Raw genomic sequence first — 22113 nt, forward strand, 5'->3', positions numbered from 1 at the left:
AAATGTTTAACGTTCATTTAACTGCATGTTCTGGGTTGGCCAAAAAGTTCGTTTGATTTTTTCTGTAAGATTTGGCTCTAGTAGCGCTTAGTTGTCTTTAACTTCGTTTGAAACAATTTTGTTAGATTGTATTGTGACAGCTGTCATATCAGCGTGCATTTAAAAAAAACTTATCAGAATTGGTGATTTTTTGTGTATCCATTTTAATACTGAAGATGAAAGAAAAAAAGCAACGTTTTTGGCATATTATGCTTTCTTATTTCAAGAAAGGTAAAAACACAACTGAAATGCAGAAAAAAGATTTGTGCAGTGTATGGAGAAGGTGCTGTGACTGATTGAATGTGTCAAAAGTGGTTTGTGAAGTTTTGTGCTGGAGATTTCTTGCTGGATGATGCTCCATGGTCGGGTAGACCAGTTGAAGTTGATAGCGATCAAATCAAGACATTAATTGAGAACAACTAATCAACATTAAACCACATGGGAGATAGCCGACATACTCAGAATATCCAAATTAAGCATTGAAAATCATTTGCACCAGCTTGGTTTTGTTAATCGCTTTGATGTTTGGGTTCCACATAAGTTAAGCAAAAAAAAAAAAAAAAAAACCTTCTTGACCGTATTTCCACATGCAATTATCTACTTAAACGTAATGAAAACGTTCCAGTTTTAAAACAAATCGTGACGGGCGATGATAAGTGGATACTGTACAATAATGTGGAATGGAAGAGATCGTGGGGCAAGTGAAATGAACCACCACCAACCACACCAAAGGCCGGTCTTCATCCAAAGAAGGTGATGTGTGTATACGGTGGGATTGGGAGTCCTCTATTATGAGCTCCTTCCAGAAAACCAAACGATTAATTCCAACAAGTACTGCTACCAATTAGACCAACCGAAAGCAGCACTCGACGAAAAGCATACGGAATTAGTCAACAGAAAACGCATAATCTTCCATCAGGATAACGCAAGAACGTATGTTTCTTTGATAACCAGGCAAAAACTGTTACAGCTTGGCTGGGAAGTTCTGATTCATCTGCTGTATTCACCAGACATTGCACCTTAGTATTTCCATTTATTTCAGTCTTTACAAAATTCTCTTAGTGGAAAAAAATTTCACTTCCCTAGAAGACTGTAAAAGGCACCTGGAACAGTTCTTTGCTCAAAAATTCAGAAAGTTTTGGAAAGATGGAATTATGAAGTTGCCTGGAAAATGGCAGTAGGTAGTGGAACAAAACGGTGAATGTGTTGTTCAATAAAGATCTTGGTGAGAATGAAAAATGTGTCTTTTATTTTTACTTAAAAACTGAAGGAACTTTTTGGCCAGCCCAGTGGTTTTTTTTTTTTTTTTTTTTTTTTCTCTAAAACACTTTTAAGTCTGCTGTTTTTCCATAGGAAGAAAAGGAGTTAGGAGAGAGAAGAGCAGCTGAACTTACTTGCCTCACTAGGCTCTTTGTCCTTAGAAGAACCCAAGAAGTCATAAGTAAATATCTCCCACCTAAGATAGAGAATGTAGTCTTTTGCCGACCAGGAGCCCTACAGATTGAACTTTATCGAAAACTGTTGAATTCTCAGGCTGTCAGATTCTGTCTTCAAGGACTGTTGGAAAATAGTTCTCATCTAATATGTATTGGAGCTCTTAAAAAACTGTGCAATCACCCCTGCCTTTTGTTCAGCTCAGTAAAGGTAAGTAGTGTATGAGCCTGCATCAGGAATATGAGCTGAGGGTTCTATGTCATGTGAACCTAAGAGGGCAGATTGGACTAATCCCTGGGGTTGCATTTGTGGGTTTTCCAAAAGCTGTGCAGCCTCTCCAGTGTGATTCTTTAGAGTTTATCCAGCCTACTGCTTGTTCTTCAGAGCATGCCCATATTCATAGAGCTGAACGAGGGATGAAATGGGCTTGAGGCTCTGCCTTCTAGAGTTTGTGCCCCCTGCCCTTTGGCGCCTCATCTAATGCTCGGTCCTGGTTTCCCTTCCTATTTTATATTAATATAGCCAGTCCGTTTGTTTAGAGCTAACAAATACAGACTTTACCATTAAGAAATAATTTATTTTTTCCTCATAAAAGTAATACATGATAGTTGTATGAAATCTATAAAATTCAAAAAATCACAAAGAAGAAAATAAAGATCATCTACTGGTTACAATGTAAATTGGTACAACTGGGAGACAGTTTGGCAATATGTATCAAAAACCTTAAAATGTTATGTATCTTGTGACCTGGCAATACCACTTTGAATAATTTGTTACAAAGAGATAAAGCTCTCCAGCCACAGAAAACCACATTTGGTATTAATAATCTTAGTTAATACTTATTAAACACCATGTACCAAACACTAAGTACTTTTCGAGTATTATTTTATTTATTCTTCACAAAATTCTATGGAGTAAGTACTATTACTACCATCCCCATTTTTGGGTGAGGAAATGGACTCAAAGATACCCATAAGTAGTCTTTTCTAGAGGAACTGAATTCTAATGATGCTATGCTTATTATTTAAAAATCTATTATTATTATTATTACTAAATAAATTGTGGACATTTCCCCAAATTAGATGCCTTCTACAAGTATGATTTTTAATGGCTACATAGTTGAGCTGACCATTTGGATATTAATGAACATAAGACAGTCTGGGGTGTACTGAGAGTTTTCTGTTTTGGTGTTGGAACTAGGTATCAGTCCCTACTCTACTACTTGTTTAACTAAAGGCAAGTTTAACCATGGCCAGGTTGTGTCTGTGAGCCTTAGTTTGTCTTAACTGAAACACAGAGACAATAATAACTTCCTGATAATGTTATTGTGGCAATTTGATGAATTTTTATTACAACTATAACTGAATATTACAACTCATAACTGAAGAGTATTGGGTTTCAGAGAGTCAGAGAAGAGATTGCCTTGTCTAGTTGATGTGAGAAATCTAACTGGTAAGTCTCTGTGATGCACCTCCGTGCATCAGGCTGTCTCAGCATAAAGATATTATCTGTTAGTTGATTCTTAATTAGGATTATACATTACAGTCTTCAGGGAAGCTTTTAAGACTACATTTGTCCAGCCCAGACACATATGAGCTGATTCAGATTCTCTGAGAGTAGGACCCAGTCATGAAGATTTTAAAAAAGCTCTCCCAAGTGATTCTGATTATGTGTTCCTGGCTAAGAACTTGTGCATTAAGATCATTCATCTCCCTTGTATTTTGATTTAATATTCACCAGACAACTTTCTGCTAATGATTTGGCTTCCCCATGCACCTTTAATAGGACAGAATGCATAGACCAGTTGGTTTAAAGAGGCAGGTCTCATTTATAGGTCAACAAATTTATATTCTGATTTATTCATTCTCTTAATTTGGTTAGTATGGCTCATTTCCCTAGAGCTTAAGCATATGCAAGTTTCTGAACATGAAAAGCTGTGGATTAGACCCTGGGTCTGTGGTCCTTTGATAACCTCACCAAGGTGTAGGCATTTTAGTTTTCCAAAGCAGCCAGCAACCATCTCTCCTCTCATGTATATCCCAGTTATGTAAATATCTTAGGGTTCCAAGTATTTTTAATCAAATGACTTTACCCAAATATTGCTATGTTTGGGGAATAAGCCAGATTAAAATTAGTACTTTGTGCCCAGCATTTTATACTACTTGATTCACTGCCCTTAAGATGTTTCTAGTATTATTAAAGGATTACAACACACATTAAAACATTAGGGAATCAGGCTTCCCTGGTGGCGCAGTGGTTGAGAGTCTGCCTGCCGATGCAGGGGATACGGGTTCGTGCCCCGGTCTGGGAAGATCCCACATGCCGCGGAGCGGCTAGGCCCGTGAGCCATGGCCGCTGAGCTTGCGCGTCCAGAGTCTGTGCTCCGCAACGGGAGAGGCCACAACAGTGAGAGGCCTGCGTACTGCAAAAAAAAAAAAAAATTAGGGAATTATTAAAAAAAGTATATAGTTAATTGAATAATTAAATAAATTCGAAGTTGAAATGTACTGTGTAACCATAAAGGTTAAAAGTCAGTGCCCCCCAAAGGGGGCATGTGAGTAATCAGGTGGAATTTGCATTGGGTCCTCAAGTATTTATAGGATTGGGATAATTGGGCAAAAAAAAGATGGCGCATTCCAGGCAGGGGTAGTAGGTTGAACAAAGTTTCAAGAACAATGATAAATCTGGTAAATGTGGGAGAGAGTGAGGAGAACTGCCAATCCCAGAAATTTTATCTAAAAAAGTGATGCAGTCATTAACAAATGTAATCTCCAGTATGTGTTCACATGTCAGCTAGGCAGTTTGAGGGGGAATTTCAGAGGTGGTGATAATCTCTTTGGAATAAAATTATATAAAAACTATTGGTAAAATAAACAAAATATTATAAATAACAATAGATTTCTCTGTTAAATTCTTGGCAGAATTGTTCCTTCTTGTAGAAGAAATTGATAAGATTGAGTGGACTGTTGTACTTGATTTTGAATATCACCTGGGAGGTGCTATGTGAGCCTGCAAACTGGGAGAGAAAAGTAATAGGGAGGGAAGGAGGGAAGAAGAGAGAAAAAGAGGTAGCAATGATGAGAAGTCTCAGGGTTTTGGAGAGGATAGATTTCCTAGAACTGTTTGCCCTCTATTTTCCTCCTGTTTATTTCTCTGCTACCCACCTCCCCATCAATCACACATCGGCAATGATACTGCACTTGTGGGGTTCAGGGAACAGGCATTTGGAGACAGCATTAGAACTGCTCTGTAATCAAAAATGACCAGATTGTGACCTATGAAGATTAACATAACAATTAGATTGGGCTTTTAAGGTGGCTATTAATCTTCAGTTTTTTCCCCATAATTTTAGCATTTTTTCCCTCCCGATTAAAAAAACATGAACCAGTGTTGACAGTCATCCTTTTGAACAGGAAAAAGAATGCAGCTCAACTTGGGATGAGAATGAAGAAAGGAATCTATATGAAGGCTTGATAAATGTGTTTCCCGCTGATTACAACCCACTCATGTTTACTGAGGAAGAGTCAGGAAAACTACAGGTGCTGTCAAAGCTCTTAGCTGTTATCCACGAACTTTGTCCTGATGAAAAGTAAGAAGTCAATTTAATATACCACTTGTAAGTGCTTATGGAATTTCAGCTTAGACCCTGTCCTTAGTCCCTCCCCTCACTGCCTCTTTTTGAAAAGAAGAAAACATTAAAAATAAGTTGTTTTCTTCTTTGGGGGCATGGTTAGCTCCCAGTCTTTTGTAAACTTATCATTAACAATGTGTCTGTAAGTTTTTATTTAAAAAAAACTAAATGTAAATACATATATTTAAAAAACCCTAGAGATGTCTTTTGGTATTATAACACCTAACTCGTTTCTTTATCACTTTCAGAATCCTTTGTTCTTTTTCTGTCCTGAAACATTGATACTCCTGAGGGCTTTCTCTTCAGCCTCCTCCTCACTCTAAACACCCTTCCTGGTTTAGCTCTACTCTTTGTAGTTCCAGCTATCATCCACAGGGTGTTGATTCAAAATCTCTATCTCTAGTCCAAGCCTCTCTTCTAGTTTCCACATCCTTCTTTTTATATAATGGACATCTAAATCTGTCTGGACCTCAACTTCTCATGTACTCAACCAGCTTTATCATTTTGCCATTGCAAGACTGATCCTTTTTTATTATTCCTTGGCTTGATGAATGGTACCATAATGCAAGCAAAAAACACTCGTCAGTCTAGACTTACTTTTCTCCTTCACTTTCCCAATGTCACCAGTCACTACATTCTATTCTATTGATTTTATTTCTTAATTTCAGGAATCCATTTCCTTTCAGGTACCAAGATTTTTTTTTTAGTAACTATTTCAAATTTTATTTAAAAAATTTAATTTTTAAATTTTTTAAAATTTATTTTTTATTGATGTAGAGTTGAATTATAATGTTGTGTTAATTACTGCTGTACAGCACCAAGATTTTTGTTTTGATTCTTGTAATTACTGATTGGGTTGTGGTGGTCTCTTATAAACTATGTCCCTCTTACTTTCAATCCCATTGCATATCAATATTGCCCTAAATTATATTAAATATGAATGTGAACATGTTACTCCTTTTCTTAAAAATCATTCAAAGATTCCTGTTGCCTTCCAGAAATTTCTAAACTATAGCACATTGAGCAAGACTCTTCATGACCTGGGTGGTGCCTCCTTTTCCAGCCTCATACTTCTTGACTCCTTCACTCTTATCATGTGGTCCAATCATACCAGACTATTTGCAAAACCTGTAACTTGCTCTACTTCTCACCTCTGTTCTTACCTGTTTCAGGTTCCTATGCCTGCTGTACCTCCACTTCTCATTCTTCTGGCCAACTTTCTCTTCTTTAAGACTCAGCTTGGATGCTTTCTCCTCTTAGAAGCCAGTGGCCTCATATTGAGTTAGATGCCCCTCTTCTGTACTCCCTTAGCATCCTGTACCTCCCTCTAATGGAGCTCTTCTCACGTTATGTTGTAATCATTAGTTCTCTTCTGTGTCAGCACCTACAGTGCAGGGACTATGTCTTAATTATTCTTGTAAGAGGTATTCAGACTGTTTGTGAATTAAGGCAAAGATGCAGAGAAAAGATTGCAAAATAATAATATTTAATTGTCAAGGAATCTACTTAACCTCTTAACCTCTTTGGAGCATTAATAGTATCATTTGACTTGTGAAAAATTTTAGATTTATTTTTCATAATAATGAAGTGACTAAAATAAGGCAACTTTCTATGAACTCTTTAATACAGTTTGATTAAAATGTTTTATTAGATAATATTTTATATATACAAGAGTGTGTAATGTATGTATATATATATGCAGATTGTGACCCAGTTTGAACTTAGAGTATAAACTTTTAGTTAGACTTTTATTTGCATCTTGTCTTCACTGGATTCTGTTTTTCCCTTTTTTCTGAGCATGGGATAGGTGGTTATTTTTGGACAAGGAATATGAGTGAACAGAATTTTAGAGGAAATGAGAAGAGATAAGTGTGACTGTAGGTGTGAGGATTTATCCTTGAAGATGTTCTAGAGGAAAGTTCCCCTCTTGTGGTGGGAAGGAAGGAATGAGGAAGAAAAATATAATTTGGGGGTAGGGGTTGGGTTGGAGTCATTTTGACTGCTTGTGTATCCTAAGAAAACTAGATCCTGCCTTGTCTGATGAAAGAAGAAATAACACTTCCATCAGTGGCACAGACTGTTCTGTTGCTTCACATTATCTGAAGAGATGGACCTTTCTTTTTAAATTGTGGTAAAATACACATAACATGAATTTACTATCTTAATTATTTCTAAGCGTATTGTTCATTAGTGTTAGGTATACTCACACTGTTGTGCATCCAATCTCCAGTCCTCTTTTCATCTTGCAAAACTGAGCTATACCCATTAAATAACAACTCCCCATTCCTGCTTTTTCCCAGCCCCTGGCAACCACCTGTCTACTTTCTGTCTCCCATGAATCTGACTACTGTAGGTACCTTATATAAGTGAAATCATATGATGTTTTGTCTTTTTATGACTAGCTTATTCTACTTAGCATAGTGTCCTCGAAGTTCATCCATGTTGTAGCATGTCAGAATTTCTTTCCTTTTTAAGGCTGAGTAATGTTCCACTGCATATATATAACATTTTGTTTACCCATTCATCTGTTGATGGTTAGTTGGGTTGCTTCCGCCTTTTTTTTTTTTTTGCTGTATGCGGGCCTCTCACTGTTGTGGCCTCTCCCGTTGCAGAGCACAGGCTCCGGACGCGCAGGTTCAGTGGCCATGGCTCACGGGCCTAGCCGCTCCGCGGCATGTGGGATCTTCCCGGACAGGGGCACGAACCCATGTCCCCTGCATCGGCAGGCGGACTCTCAACCACTGCGCCACCAGGGAAGCCCTGCTTCTGCCTTTTGACTATTATGAATAATGTTGCTGTACCAACACCTTTTTGAGACCCTGTTTTCAATTCCTTTGAATGTATGTCCAGAAGTAGGATTGTTGGGTCATATGATAATTCTCTTTTTAATTTTTTGAGCAGCCTCCATAATCTTTTTCGTAGCGGCCACACCATTTTACATTCTCACCAACAGTGGACAAAAGTTCCAATTTCTCAACAACCTTGCCAGCATTGCTATTCTCTGTTCTGTTTTGCTTTGTTTTTGACAGTAGCCATCCTAACAGGTGTGAGATGATATCTCATTGTGGTTTTGATTTGCATTTCCCTAGTAATTAGTAATGTTGGGCATCTTTTGATGTACTTGTTGACTATTTGTATATTTTCTTTTAAAGACGTCTATTCAAGTCCTTTGCCCATTTTTTAAAATTGGGTTGTTTTTTGTTGTTGTTGTTATTGAATTGTAACCCCCCCCCTTTTTTTTTATGGCCAATTGGGTATAGAGGCCAGGTTTTCCACATCTGAGCTGCCTATGCACAAACATCTCCTAAACCTTTAAAATATGTAGCTAGAAGTTGCTCACAGTGTTTGACTTCAGGGATAGTATTACTGTCTACACCTGATATACTGTGTTATTGTTAACTAGAACTGGATAGTTCTATTTTCGGTCTACAGACAGAACTCTTCTACAGTGCTTTTGTGCATATTGAGATGAATTCGAATTGGGTGGAGGCATATCTGAGAACTCCTGGCTTGTCTGGCTGGTGGCCCTTTTATGGAATTTTTTAAAAGAATACTTCAAAATTTAAAAAGTTCCTCTTCCCTCCTGGTTGTTGCATTCACGCATTAGTCTTCATGGCTTGGAGAGTAGAGTTCATGCCGAATTCCACCCCCTGTGCATCTCTTGGTTGGACACTCTTGTGCTGGGTGCAGCTTGCACTCTACCTGACATGGCAGCCTTGCCTACGGATTTCAGCTGCTTTCAGGGACAGTATAGTGACCATAAAAATAATAACCTTGTTTGAAAGTGGTATGTATGTGTGGTGGGGTTCTAGACCTCTGGAAGGGGATTGTCCAAGACTTTTTACCAAGATAGTCACCTATCCCGTCAGTCTACATCTAGCCTTGTAAGAACTTGTTGGGGGAAAATATTCTAAAGCCAGATTTCCTCCAGTCCAGTAAAGTTGTATCAGAAAAACTATGTTTAGATAATGTTATTCATCCCTGTAATAGTATAGAAAAGGAAGGAAAAAATGACTGAAATTAGTATAGGAATTTTGGCAGATTGCATAAATGGTCTTAAATTCTCCCTCCGTATATCCATGTTCCTTTGCTGGGTAACTTTGGGTGATCTACCATTCTGACTCTGAGCTCAGCCACATGACTTGAATTGGTCCATGAGGTGCTGGCAAACATGGCACAAGAAGAGGCTTGAAAAGGTCTTGTGCAGTGGGGCTTGTCCTCCTTTGTGCTTCCTGGAAACTTTTTGTCACCATGTGAATAAGCCTGGGCTAGTCTGCTAGAGGGTAAGAGACCTGAGAAACTCTGATGAGGCTTCCCAGCCGAGGCCCCTCACCAGTCAGCCAGTTCCCAGTCCACTTGGCAGCTGACTGCAGATGCTTGAGTCAGCACAGCCACGACCAGCAGAGGAACCTCTTAGCTGAGCCCAGCCCAAATTGCCAACCTACGGAATTGTGAGCTAAATATAAAATAAATGGTTGTTGTTTTAAGCCACTAAGTTTTGGTTTGGTTTGTTATGTAGCCAAAGGTAACTGATACAGGAATACAAATATACATTCTCTTTACCTTGTTAGCATAGATAATTAAGAGAATTCTAACTGTTAAACATTTGCTTTATTTTTAAAATTTCTAGTGCTAATAATTACCCCACTAGTTATAAAACTTGTAGGAAATATTCTTGATCTGTTTTTTATTTTTTGCTTAATTATCAAACTTAAGCTATTAGATAAATTCTGGTTTTACTTTTTACCATATTTTATTGTTTAAATTTTTTATTTTTTCAAAATGTTAAAGGGCTTATCATTAAAAAAGACAGGAGTTCATAGTTCCATCTCTCCCCCTTTGCATCCTGTTTCTCAGAGTCAATCACCAGCTCCCATAGTATGTTGCCAGACCATGTACTTATATGGCTATCTCTTGTCTTTTCCATATTTTCTTCATGAAAAACTCTAGCAATCTTTCTTCATTCTTTATACATTGAGTTATAATCTTTTTTAAAATATGATAATGCTTTTTAATAGCTTCCCATGGCTTTTATTTTATTTTATTTATTTATTTTTTGGTGGCACACAGAACTTGCATGACCAGGGATTGAACCCTTGCCCCCTGCAGTGGAAGCGCAGAGTCTTAAACACTGGACCACTAGGGAAGTCCTGAGTTATAATCTTGATGTGCCTTAATATGGATCATGTTTTCATTTATTGAACTGAAAACTCTATAGTAAGTCGTTTTAATCTGAAGACCCCATGTCTGGGAAGAAGTCTCTTTCACAAAACAATTTTCTTTTGTTTTATTTGGAATTTCTGTCAGTCATATATTGAACCTCATGGATTGATTCTATAATTCTTTTATCTTTCCTCTCCTATTGGTCATCACTTTTCCTTTTTAATCTATTTCCGGGAAGATTCTCTTTCTTTCTTCTAAATCTCCTATTAAATTTTTATTTTGGCTGTCATTTTAAATTTCCAAGATAATTTTCTTATTCTTGATTGTTCTTTTTTATTGCCACCTCTTATGAATGCTATCTCTTATATGAGGGTATTAATTATGTCCTTAAAATTGTCTTCTGTTTCCTCCATTGCTCTGTTTTATTCATGTTTCTTTTTTTCTGTTTATTTGTTTTGGTTTCTATTTTTCATGTTGGAGGCTGGCTTCAAGTAGCTGGTGGCCCTTGGTGTCCATTTTTATTTAAGAGTAAGGCAGTAAAACACTAACTGAATGCTCTGTGTGCATGGGCAGGGCTTGTGGACTGCTGACCTGCATTAGGTAACAGGTAGCGAGCTGGCTTTTTTATTTGGGGATTCCCTATCTGTGGACCTTTTCTCTGGGGTCATTCAAATAAGTCATTCCAGAGATGAATCTTCCAATAATATCTTTCTTGGGGTGTGGAATGTGAGAGGAATGCTTGGCTGCTGGTGTTCTGGGAGTTGGCAGAAAAAGGGGACTGGGATCTTACCATCCATTATGCAGACTTTCATTTTGGTTTGTCACTGTATCCCTGCCTTCTAGAGTTCCCTGGTCTAAGTTTCTTTGGTTTGCTTTCTCCAGAGAATAAACATTCTAGTTGAGAAAGAAAAGCCAACTAGTTACATGGGATGAGGGCCTGAGTTCTACTTACCAGTGCTCTTGTAGTAGCTCCAGTCCAAACTCCTTTCTTCTGAGCTGCCTTTACGAGATTCTATGGTGTGAATGAACTTGTACCTGTTTCTTATTGGAATCTCTCTCTTTGGGCACTTAAATTTCACTTTCTCTGTACTCCTAAGCAGGTCACCATTCCACTATTCTCTGTTTTCATATATGTCTCCTGTTTCATTAAACATAGAGTTTGTATTTCTGTTTCTTATTCTCCTGCTGTTCTTAGGGTGACTTAAGAGAGGTGAAGAAAGCAGAAAGTTCTTTACTCCACTATCTTGATGCTAGAAGTCTCTTAGATATTGACTTTTTTTTTTTTTTGGCCACGTGGCTTGTGGGAATCCCAGCTCCCCAACCAGGGATTGAACCTGTGCCCTCGGCAGTGAAAGTGCAGAGTCCTAACCACTGGATGGCCAGGGAATTCCCTCTTAGATACTGATTTTAAAATTGAATTTGAAGGAGAATCTGTGTTTTAATTGTACAAGGTCATTGTTGGATGTTCTATAAATATCAGTGATAGTATTATCATGGTATTTTCCTTCAATTAAAAAAAATCTAATATTGCTTTTAAATTGTGTATAAAGATTCTTTCTTTTTGATTGACAGGGTGGTGTTGGTATCCAACTATACACAAACCTTGAATATTTTACAAGAAGTATGCAAGCGTCATGGATATGCTTATACAAGACTTGATGGACAAACACAGATCTCTCAAAGGCAACAAATTGTTGATGGCTTTAATAGTAAATACTCTTCTGATTTTATTTTTTTGTTAAGTTCAAAAGCTGGTGGTGTGGGACTTAACCTTATTGGAGGATCTCACTTAATTCTCTATGACATTGATTGGAATCCAGCCACTGATATCCAGGTAGGACTGTTTATGCATTAAACAAACATTATAGAATGCCTATGGGGGATACAGTGCCTGCTGGGGATACAAGGATGATGATGATGTATAATAACTGCTGCATATTGAACCCTTATTTTGTATCAGGCACTCTGCTAAGTGCTTTACATCTGTTTAATCTTCACAATAATCCTACAAGTGTGGATATTCTAAGCCCTGTTTTACAGATGAAGATATGGAAACTAGTTCTTAGTCACATAGCTTATAAGAGGCAGAGCCAGGATTCACACCCAAACCTGTATGTCTCTAGGCTCTAATATACTGTGTAGTTGGGCCTTCAGGATCCTCATGACCATCAGGGGAAGACAATAAAGTGTTACAGGTACTGTGATCAGTGTTTGTGCAGGGTATGGTAAAGATATAAAATTAGCTTATTTAGGGAAATATTTCAGAAGCAGCCTTTGGTTTTCTTCAGAATACAGTCCATTTTCATGTATTTTGAGATTTCTACCTATGGATTTGCACCTCATATGGTATCTGTGTTAGGAGACCTGGAGACAACCCTCGGGTTCAGTGATTCACTAGAAAGACTCACAGAATCAAGAAGAACAGCTATATTCATAGTTAAGTTTTATTACAGTGAAAGGATACAGACTAAAATCAACACAGGTAGAAGGTGCATAGGGTAGAGTCCAGGAGAGACCAGGCACAAGCTTCCAGTTGTCCTTTCCCACTAGATCTGCATGGAACAACACTTAGTTTTCCCAACATTAATGAGTGACAGCACATGGAATATTGTCAACCAGAGAAGTTCACTTGAGCCTTGGTGTCCAGAGTTTTTGTTGGAGGTCAGTCATGTAGGCATGGATGCCTGTGTGACTGACCTTAGTTGCTCAGTCTTCAATCCCTGCAGAGGTCAACTGGCCCAAGTCCCCACCTAAATCACACTGTTAGCATAAACTACTTGGTGTGGCCCAAGGCCCCAGGTAAACTAAGATGCTCTTATCGGGCAGGATATTCCAGGGCTTCCAGGAGCTGGTTGAAGGCCAGACTTTTCTTTGGAATGTGCAAGGTTTGAACATCAACCTTTTACTGTACAGTATCATTGATAAATCCTAAAACCACAGAGACCTACCTAGAGCCTGAGCTGATTGCAGGTAGCCTAGGGATTCCTTAGGGGTGAATCATTAGCCTCTTGGACTGAGAATAACCCTCCATGCTATGTTATACTTGATTCTTTGCATTCTTACTGCCCAAACTCGCTGTCCCATTTTTTGATGCAGATAGACCCTCTCACTATTGCATGGCACCCTGTAATTATTTTACAGTACCACAGTGAGTGTTCATTCATCCCTTTCTTTATCCCAGGAAAAAAATTTGAAGTGGAGAATGCTTAGGTATGCCTGGGCTTTGTTTTTTGAAGCTGTAAGTGAAATCTAGAATTCCTAATCTTGATTGTATTAATGCAAGTTGCTTATGTGGGAAGGGTTATTATTAGTTTCTACTTGTACTCTCAGAATTCTCATTAATTTTCTATAGGCAATGTCTAGAGTGTGGAGAGATGGTCAGAAACATCCTGTACATATTTACAGACTCCTAACCACAGGTAATAACCCTTCAGTGTGACAAAAATGTATTCCCTTTGAATAATTAAAGTTCTTTTTTGTTAATCTGTGCTTCAATATCAGGAATACTGTTATTTTGTTAGCTAGTATACTAATAAACATGCTTTACCCTACAAAAATAACAGATGTAAAGATCTGAAGGAAATCTAATGAATGTTTTCTCTTCAGGTACAATAGAAGAAAAGATCTATCAAAGGCAGATCAGTAAGCAAGGTCTTTCTGGGGCAGTTGTAGACCTAACCAAGACATATGATCATATTCAGTTTTCAGTAGAAGAACTTAAAAATTTGTTCACATTACATGAAAGTTCACATTGTGTTACTCATGACCTGCTTGACTGTGAATGTACAGGAGAAAATCATACAGGTTAGTTGTATTTTAATTGTTATGATGGTAAAGTTAATTGGTCTCTCTTTAGTAGTTGAAAATATTTAAATACAGAATAACTAAAATATTTCCCTTGCATATGTTAGTTTTCTTTTTTCCTCAGGTCACAAGGCAGCTGCCACATGGATATTTGAGAAAATTTTAGTTAGAACCTTATTAGTTCTCTCAATTTAGCTTCTTATTTCCGAATCAGTTGTGAAAAATTTGGCCTATTGGTAAAATCTTTCAAATCCTGATAATAATGACTTCAGAATTAGGGAAATGTTTTTAATCCTTATTTCTGTGTCACACAAAATATAACACTTGACAGAATAACCCTACTGTTTATCTTGTGTAGAACTTACTCCTACTGAGGTCATCTTTTCTGGGGCAGTAAGCATGGGTTGCCATACTTCTCAGTGCTTCATGCACTGCTCGTGCTGCTTAAATGAGGCTGAAAGCATCAACCCTCCAGAATTAACACCATTCAAATAGGTACTGGATCAGGAGCAGGACTTGAGCAAGCGTTGTCCAGTAGTTGGAAACCACTTGATGAGTTGTGTTGGGATGGGTGTAAGAAGTAAAACTGTAGAAGACTAACATGGAAGAATTTACATTTTATATAATCCACACTGATCGCTATAGTATGATTTTTCCATCTTAGTAATTTCTTCTCTTATTATTTCTCTTTTCCCCTGTATTTATCTAATTTTTTTTTCTTATTTTCTAAAGCTGAATCCTTAGCTTAATGGTTCTCAGTCCTCTTTTCTGAAATGGGAATTTAAGGCTGTAAATTTTCCTCTAAGCTGAGTCTCATAATTTTGATATGCAGTCTTTTTATTGTTCAGTTCTAAATATTTTTTTTCCATTATAATTCATTCTTTGGCTCATGAGGTATTTAAAAGTATGTTTTAAAATGTATTTTAGTTTTTGTTATTGAATTTTGGCTACTGCACTGTAGTCGCAAATATGGTCTGCATGATATTGATTCTTTGGAAACTATAGAGACTTGGTGTATGGCCTGGTGTGTTTACTTTGTAAATGTTTTTGTACATGAAAAGAATGTGTATTCTCTTAATTGCTTAGTTTAGAGTTCGCCATATTAGTCAATTTTTCTGTTACTGAATTAATTTTTTCTTATTTTACAGATTTAAAAATTTACAAATTTAACTGAAAAATTGGTAATATAGTTACCTGTCTCAACTATTTAAAAATATAAAATGTATATGGTGAAAACTCTTCCTCCCATAATGCCGTCATCTGCCTAGTTTCTAGTCCTGCTACCCTATGTGAAACCAGTATTATTACTTTTTTGTGTATCCTTCTAGATATATTTCTTTTTTCTTTTTTTTTTCTTCTTTTTTTTTTGTGGTATGCGGGCCTCTCACTGCTGTGACCTCTCCCATTGCGGAGCAGAGGCTCCGGACGTGCAGGCTCAGCGGCCATGGCTCACAGGCCTAGCCGCTCTGCGGCATGTGGGATCTTCCCGGACCAGGGCACGAACCCATGTCCCCTGCGTCGGCAGGCGGACTCTCAACCACTGCGCCACCAGGGAAGCCCTAGATATATTTTTATGCATATGCAAGGAACTCTTGCCCAGTTTCCCCCCCAATAAATGGTGGTGTAATATGTGTATAGTTCTGTACCTGTTTCATTGAATAGTATCTTGAGATCTTCCCGTATCATTAAAGAGTTTCCTCATTCTTTTTTTCTCTCAGCTATATAATCCTCCCTTGTATGAATAGACCATAATTTATTCATCTGACCTTACAGCTGTATAATTAGGTTCTTTCCAGTCAGTATATATCTTTATTCGTACATCTTTTTCCATATATTCAAATATCTCTATAAGGTAAATTATCAGTGTTTCTGTGTCAGAGAATATGTGCATTTGTAATTTTGATAGATCTTGCTAAGGTGCCCTCCACTGGGGGTTGTATCATTTATACCCCATCAACAATATGCTATTTCCCCACAGCTTTACCAGTTTAGGATTATCAATTGTTTGGATTTTTGCCAATCTGATAGTAAAAAAATGGTATATTGGTCTAGTTTTAATTTAATTTAACTTTATTATGAGTGAAGTTGAGTATATTTTCCTATGGTTAAGAGCTGTATTTCCTTTATGTGAACCACCTGCTCATATCATTTGCCCATTTTTCTATTAATGACGTAATTCTGTGTTAGACATATCTGATATTGAAAGAGATATGTTAAAATCTTACAGTATGACAGTGGATTTGTCAGTTTCTTGTTAGTCTGTCAATTTTTGGTTTATATATTTTGTATCTTCTTTGTAAAATTTTTTTCATTATTATTTATTTATTTTATTATTATGTAGTGATTGCTTTATCCCTGATGTCTTTTGCTTTCATTTTGTCTTTAGTTAATATATTACACTGACTTTTAAAAATTTTTATTGGAGGATAGTTGATTTACGATGTGTTAGTTTTAGGTGTACAGCAAATACACTGACTTTCTTATTGTTAGTATTTGTCTGGTATATCTTTTTCTATTCTTTTACCTTGAATCTTTCTGTGTCCTTATGTTTTAGGTATCTTTCATTGTAAATAATATGAGGCTGGATTTTCTTTTTTATCCAGTCTGATGTTCTCTTTTTTAAAGATTTAATTTTATTTATTTTTGGCTGCGTTGGGTCTTCGTTGATGCACGTGGGCTTTCTCTAGTTGCGGTGAGTGGGGGCTACTCTTTGTTGCAGTGCGTGGGCTTCTCATTGAGGTGGCTTCTCTTTTTAGGGAGCACGGGCTCTAGGCATGGGGGCTTCAGTAGTTGTGGCCGGACGGCTCAGTAGTTGTGGCTCATGGGCTCTATAGTGCAGCCTCAGTAGTTGTGGTGCACGGGCTTAGTTGCTCCGGGGCATGTGGGATCTTCCCGGTCCAGGGCTCGAACCCATGTCCCCTGCATTGGCAGGCGGATTCTTAACCACTGTGCCACCAGGGAAGCCCTTGCTGCAGAATATTAATGAGTTTGATTATGGAGCGTTAACCCACATTGTTACAGTTATGTTCTGAATTTGGAAACGTATCTGGCCCCACAGGCTTTTAGGTAAGGAATTGTGGACCTGTAATACATCTCTTTGGATGATTATTTGTTTAATGTGTATTTCTCCCACTAGACCATAAAGTCCTTGAAAACAGAGACCATGTCTATTTTTGTTCACCATTTTGGCCCCCATTGCTCAAATCAGCACATTGTAAACAATTTATAAATATTTGTAGAAGGAATGAATTAATTGAATTTGCTTATTTTAACATAAACCATGGTGATCAAATGTAACAAATCATATAAACTCATTATATATTAAAAAAGTATTGTATGTAATAGGATATTGATTGGCCTAAGGATTTTCTCATTGTTTTACTTATTTCAGATGATTCATTGGAAAAATTCCCTGTCTTTAGAAATTGTCAGCTTGGTACACATCAGCAGAAGTCTGACTCCCTGAAACCTGTCTCCATGTCACAGCTGAAGCAATGGAAACATTTTTCTGGAGATCATTTAAATCTTACAGATCCTTTTCTTGAAAGAATAAGAGAAAATGTGTCATTCTTTTTTCAGAATATAACCAATCAAACTACTGCTATATAACCCCCTTTAAAAAATTAATCTAGTAAGTAAATGTAATTTTGGAAAACAAATAGAATTATTTTAATTATAATAATATATTTTATTGCAAAATGTATTATAGTTTTGATATAATAATCAAAACTGAGTTGTTTAATTTTTTGTATCTATTCTTAAATATTGAAACATTAAAGCCATACTTCTATCATCCTATAATTGTTTATTAATAACTCCATAATTCATGCAGTTTCATTAAGTAATTTCTTTTTTTTTTTTTTTTTTTTGCGGTACATGGGCCTCTCACTGTCGTGGCCTCTCCCGTTGCGGAGCACAGGCTCCGGATGCACAGGCTCAGTGGCCATGGCTCACGGGCCCAGCCGCTCCACGGCATGTGAGATCTTCCCGGACCGGGGCATGAACCTGCGTCCCCTGCATCGGCAGGCGGACTCTCAACTACTCTGCCACCAGGGAAGCCCCATTAAATAATTTCTAAAGAATTTTCATAAGGAATATTAAAAGGTAAAACGCCCAGTTTCTATCCTTGGGAAATCTAAATTGATTAGGAATATTAGACATAGATGTGGGAGACAACTGAAAAATTTGATAAGTTTAAACTACAGCTCAAAGGAGAAAGAGAATCAGAGACTAGGATTGCTAATGCTGAAGATTCAGTTGGATATAATAGTTGCTGCAGGGCGGTTTGGGTGAGAGTGGTCTATGGGTTGTGGCATGACAGGGAGGAGTACTGGACACTTCAAAGTACTGGTTTCTAATCTGGGACTTCAGACTGTAAAGCCATGTCCACCAAGCATTGTTTGTACACTGGTTAATGGTTCAGCTACCATCATGTCAAGGGGTTTCTGTAGTAATTGTTGACATTAAATAGAAAGTTTTAATGTACAAAGCAAGCTTTAGAAGACTGAAGTCTGCAAGGAGAAAGGAGTTACTCATTTAATCTCCAATTGGGGTTTCTGTAATCAACTTTTGCTTCCTTTTAGGGAAATTTCTTTTAGACTGAATATTGTCTTGAGGTGTTGAATAAAGACTCAATTGTGTATCATCAAATCTGAGTTCTTTAGATCTGTAGTGCCATGCCTGGGCATTTGTACATCTAGGATTCATGAACTGGCAGTTTGGGGATCAAGTTTGTCGGTAAGGAAGTAGTCAACTAATAAAAAGCAAAAATGATGTTTCTTGGCCCTTTGTATATGCCTTCTATATGAGGCTTTGCATATAAAACGTCTTCCAATATATATCTTGCATTACATATTCTCAGGTGTAAAATCTTAAAAAAAATGATAAGAGACTAGCAACTTTATTGTCTATCTTAACTGTAGTGGATACTAGGGTGTATTGCCCAGATTGCCGCCTTCAGGACCAATGTGCTCATTTACCCAGCTATTGGGAGTGCTGCCTCTGACCACTCATAGCCACATCTCTCCCTAAGAATATCCCACAGCTGAAAGGAGCCGCCTCACTCAAGGTTACCCTCCCTCCCGTGGGTGGCTGGCATCCAGTGATTTGTTGATGCAGGGTAGAAAGGCCCAGCCTCCTTGCCTCAATTTGGGCCAACCCTTCAGGATCATTCCAGTTCCAGAGCTCCTCAGTTGAGGCCGGTGTTGCAGCTTCATTGCAGTCCAGCTTGTCTGTCTTTCCAGGCCTGCTTCCTTCAGTGCCTTACAGATAATCGTGTATCATAAGTTTTGCTTTATACCACATTTGAAAAATAGACCATGACAAAATGAATTACTATTTGTACATTCACGATGTTGTACAATCATCACTACTATCCATTTTCAGAAGAGAGTTCTCTTCTTAATGTGTCCCTTCCCAACACTCAAGGCCTCTATCCCAGCAACTCCCTAGTTGACAAATGCAGTGAGCTCTTTGCAGTCTTTATCTTGAATTCTGTTCACATTAGATATTGGTAAACTTCTTGAAATTCCTGCCTTTCTTAATTTTGATTAAATGATTAAACTCATTTGTCATTCCACAGATATTTATTGAGTACCTAGTACATGTTGGACATTGTCTTAGGGGTTATGCATATAACAATTAAATAGGCAAAGTCTCTGCCCTCATTGTGCTTTCGTTCTAGCACCGTGAGAATAATACACATATATAATATTGCACATGGCGATAAGTGCTATGAAAAGAAATAAGCAGAATAAGGGAGATACTAAACAAGGTGGGGCTGGGGGTTGCTATTTATATAGGGTGGATTTATGCAGAGACCTGAAAAAACTGAGGGATTGAGAACCATGACATTCTCTGGAAAAAACGTGTTCCAGACAGAAGGAACCACAAGAGCAGAGGTCCTGAGACAGGTGAAGGAGTGTTCGACATATCTGAGAAACAGCCAGAGGCCGTGTGGAGAAAGTAAGAAGCAAGTTAGAGCTGAGGTGAAAGAGGTGATTGCAATGGGGGGTCAAATGTTACAGGGCATTGAAAACCACTTTGAGGGCTTTAGTATTTTTTTTTTTTTTTAAGGGCTTCAAATGCTTGGCTTTTCATTCATTCATTCATTCATTCATTTATTTATTTATTTATTTATTTATGGCTGTGTTGGGTCTTCATTTCTGTGCCAGGGCTTTCTCTAGTTGTGGCAGGCGGGGGCCACTCTTCATCGCGGTGCGCGGGCCTCTCACTATCACGGCCTCTCGTTGTGGAGCACGGGCTCCAGACACGCAGGCTCAGTAGTTGTGGCTCACGGGCCTAGTTGCTCCGCGGCATGTGGGATCTTCCCAGACCAGGGTTCGAACCCGTGTCCCCCGCATTAGCAGGCAGATTCTCAACACTGCGTCACCAGGGAAGCCCTGAGGGCTTTAGTTTTACTCTGAGGGAGATGGAAAACCTCTGGAAATTGAGCCAAGGAAAGTCATGATCTGAGTTGCCCTGTGATGAGAACAGCCTGTGGTGGAAACAATGAGATGAGTTAGGAGGCTCTTGCCATAATCCAGTCAAGAGGTGTTGGTGATTTAGACCAAGTGGTAGCAGGGCAGTGTTGAATTCTGCATATTTTTGAAGGCAGGGCCAGCAAGGTATCTGAATGGATTGAATGAAAGGTATAAGAAAAGGAGAAAAATCACAAGTGATCTTGGAGTCATTTGGAATGATCCAAGGTTTCTGGTCTGAGCCAAAGGAGAAGTGGAGTTGCCAGTTACTGAGATAAGAAGACTGGGAGAGGAGAGGTTTGTGGGGGAAAAGCACAAGTTCACATTTGATTATGTCAAGTTTGATATGCCTATTAGATATCCAGTGGAGATGTTAGATAAGCAGTTTGGTACATGAGTTGAATTCAGAAGCATTGGTCAAGGCTGGAGATAAATTTAGGATTTGTCAGCATGTAGATGGTATTTAATAAAGTCATGAGATTGGAGGATATTACCTAGGTAGTAAGTGTAGCTACAAAAGAGATAGAACAAATATTATAGTGATAAAAATAATAATGGCTAACATTTATTAAGTGTTTATTACTGTGTTCTAAATGCTAAGTGCTTTCCATGCATCAGCAACCTATGACATAGGGTTAGTATTGTCTTAGATGAATTGAGTTTTCCTATCTGTTCAATGATATGTCTGAGGGTAGTTATGAAGCTTAAATGAAGTAATATATGGCCAGCCAGGTAGACAAATATTATCTTTTTATTTTTTATTTTCTTATTGAAGTATAGTTAGTTTACAGTGTTGTGTTAATTTCAGGTGTGCAACAAAGTGATTCAGTTATACATATATATCTATTCTTTTTCAGATTCTTTACCATTATAGACTATTATAAGATACTGAATATAGTTCCCTGTGCTATACAGTAGGTCTTTGTTGTTTATCTATTTGATATATAATCGTGTATCTGTTGATCCCAAACTCCTAATTTATCCCTCCCCACTCCGTTTCCCCTTTGGTAACCATAAATGTGTTTTCTGTGTCTGTGGAGAAATACTGTCTTTACTGCATTTGGAAAAACATGTGTTAATACTTGGGTGAGCCTTTCAAGAACGTGGGTGTTGGTTGCTGTCAAAGTGTAATGGAGGAAGAAAAATTTGGAATTTTGGAGACCATCTGAGAGGGAAGGGTGAGGGGAGAATACGGTGGGACTCTGGGACTGGGTTAGATAAGGGAAACTCTCTGTGATGAGAACCAGGGAGGATATTTGAATTACAGTTGTTCTCCAGTTGGTTGTTTGCTAAGTAATGTGGAAAGTAACGTTCCCTTCATCTCTGCCCCACCCTGAAATCGTACCAGAATTTCAGAAGAGAGGCTGAGTTTGGTGAGGGAATCCACTTGACATGGGACAAAGGCAGCGTGCATGACACAGCAGGCCAGAGGCTGAGAAGCACAGTACCCACCAGCCCTTGGGAATCGAGGAAGCCTTTGGGACTCTGACAGGCCGGAGGTTTGCGGGGGTTCAAACTCATTGAACGCAGGTGGTAAAGAGTACGTGTTAACATCTGGGTTAC

General features: G+C 38.1%; 1 protein-coding gene across 3 annotated transcripts in view; it reads left to right on the forward strand.

Moving 5' to 3' along the window:
• Positions 1-17778, forward strand: part of RAD54B (RAD54 homolog B) — a 97404-nt gene extending 79626 nt beyond the window's left edge. For all 3 annotated transcript variants that reach the window (XM_082601217.1, XM_082601218.1, XM_082601219.1), the window contains 6 exons: positions 1393-1683; positions 4887-5062; positions 11840-12101; positions 13620-13686; positions 13874-14071; positions 17463-17778. In XM_082601217.1, coding sequence (XP_082457343.1) covers positions 1393-1683; positions 4887-5062; positions 11840-12101; positions 13620-13686; positions 13874-14071; positions 17463-17680 — 1212 coding nt within the window. In that variant the 3' untranslated portion in view covers positions 17681-17778. The remainder of the gene's footprint in view (positions 1-1392; positions 1684-4886; positions 5063-11839; positions 12102-13619; positions 13687-13873; positions 14072-17462) is intronic.
• The last annotated feature ends 4335 nt before the right edge of the window (positions 17779-22113 follow it).

This window comes from Mesoplodon mirus (assembly GCF_964341445.2).
Source record: "Mesoplodon mirus genome assembly, chromosome: 16".
In the NCBI taxonomy this organism is placed as follows: domain Eukaryota; kingdom Metazoa; phylum Chordata; class Mammalia; order Artiodactyla; family Ziphiidae; genus Mesoplodon; species Mesoplodon mirus.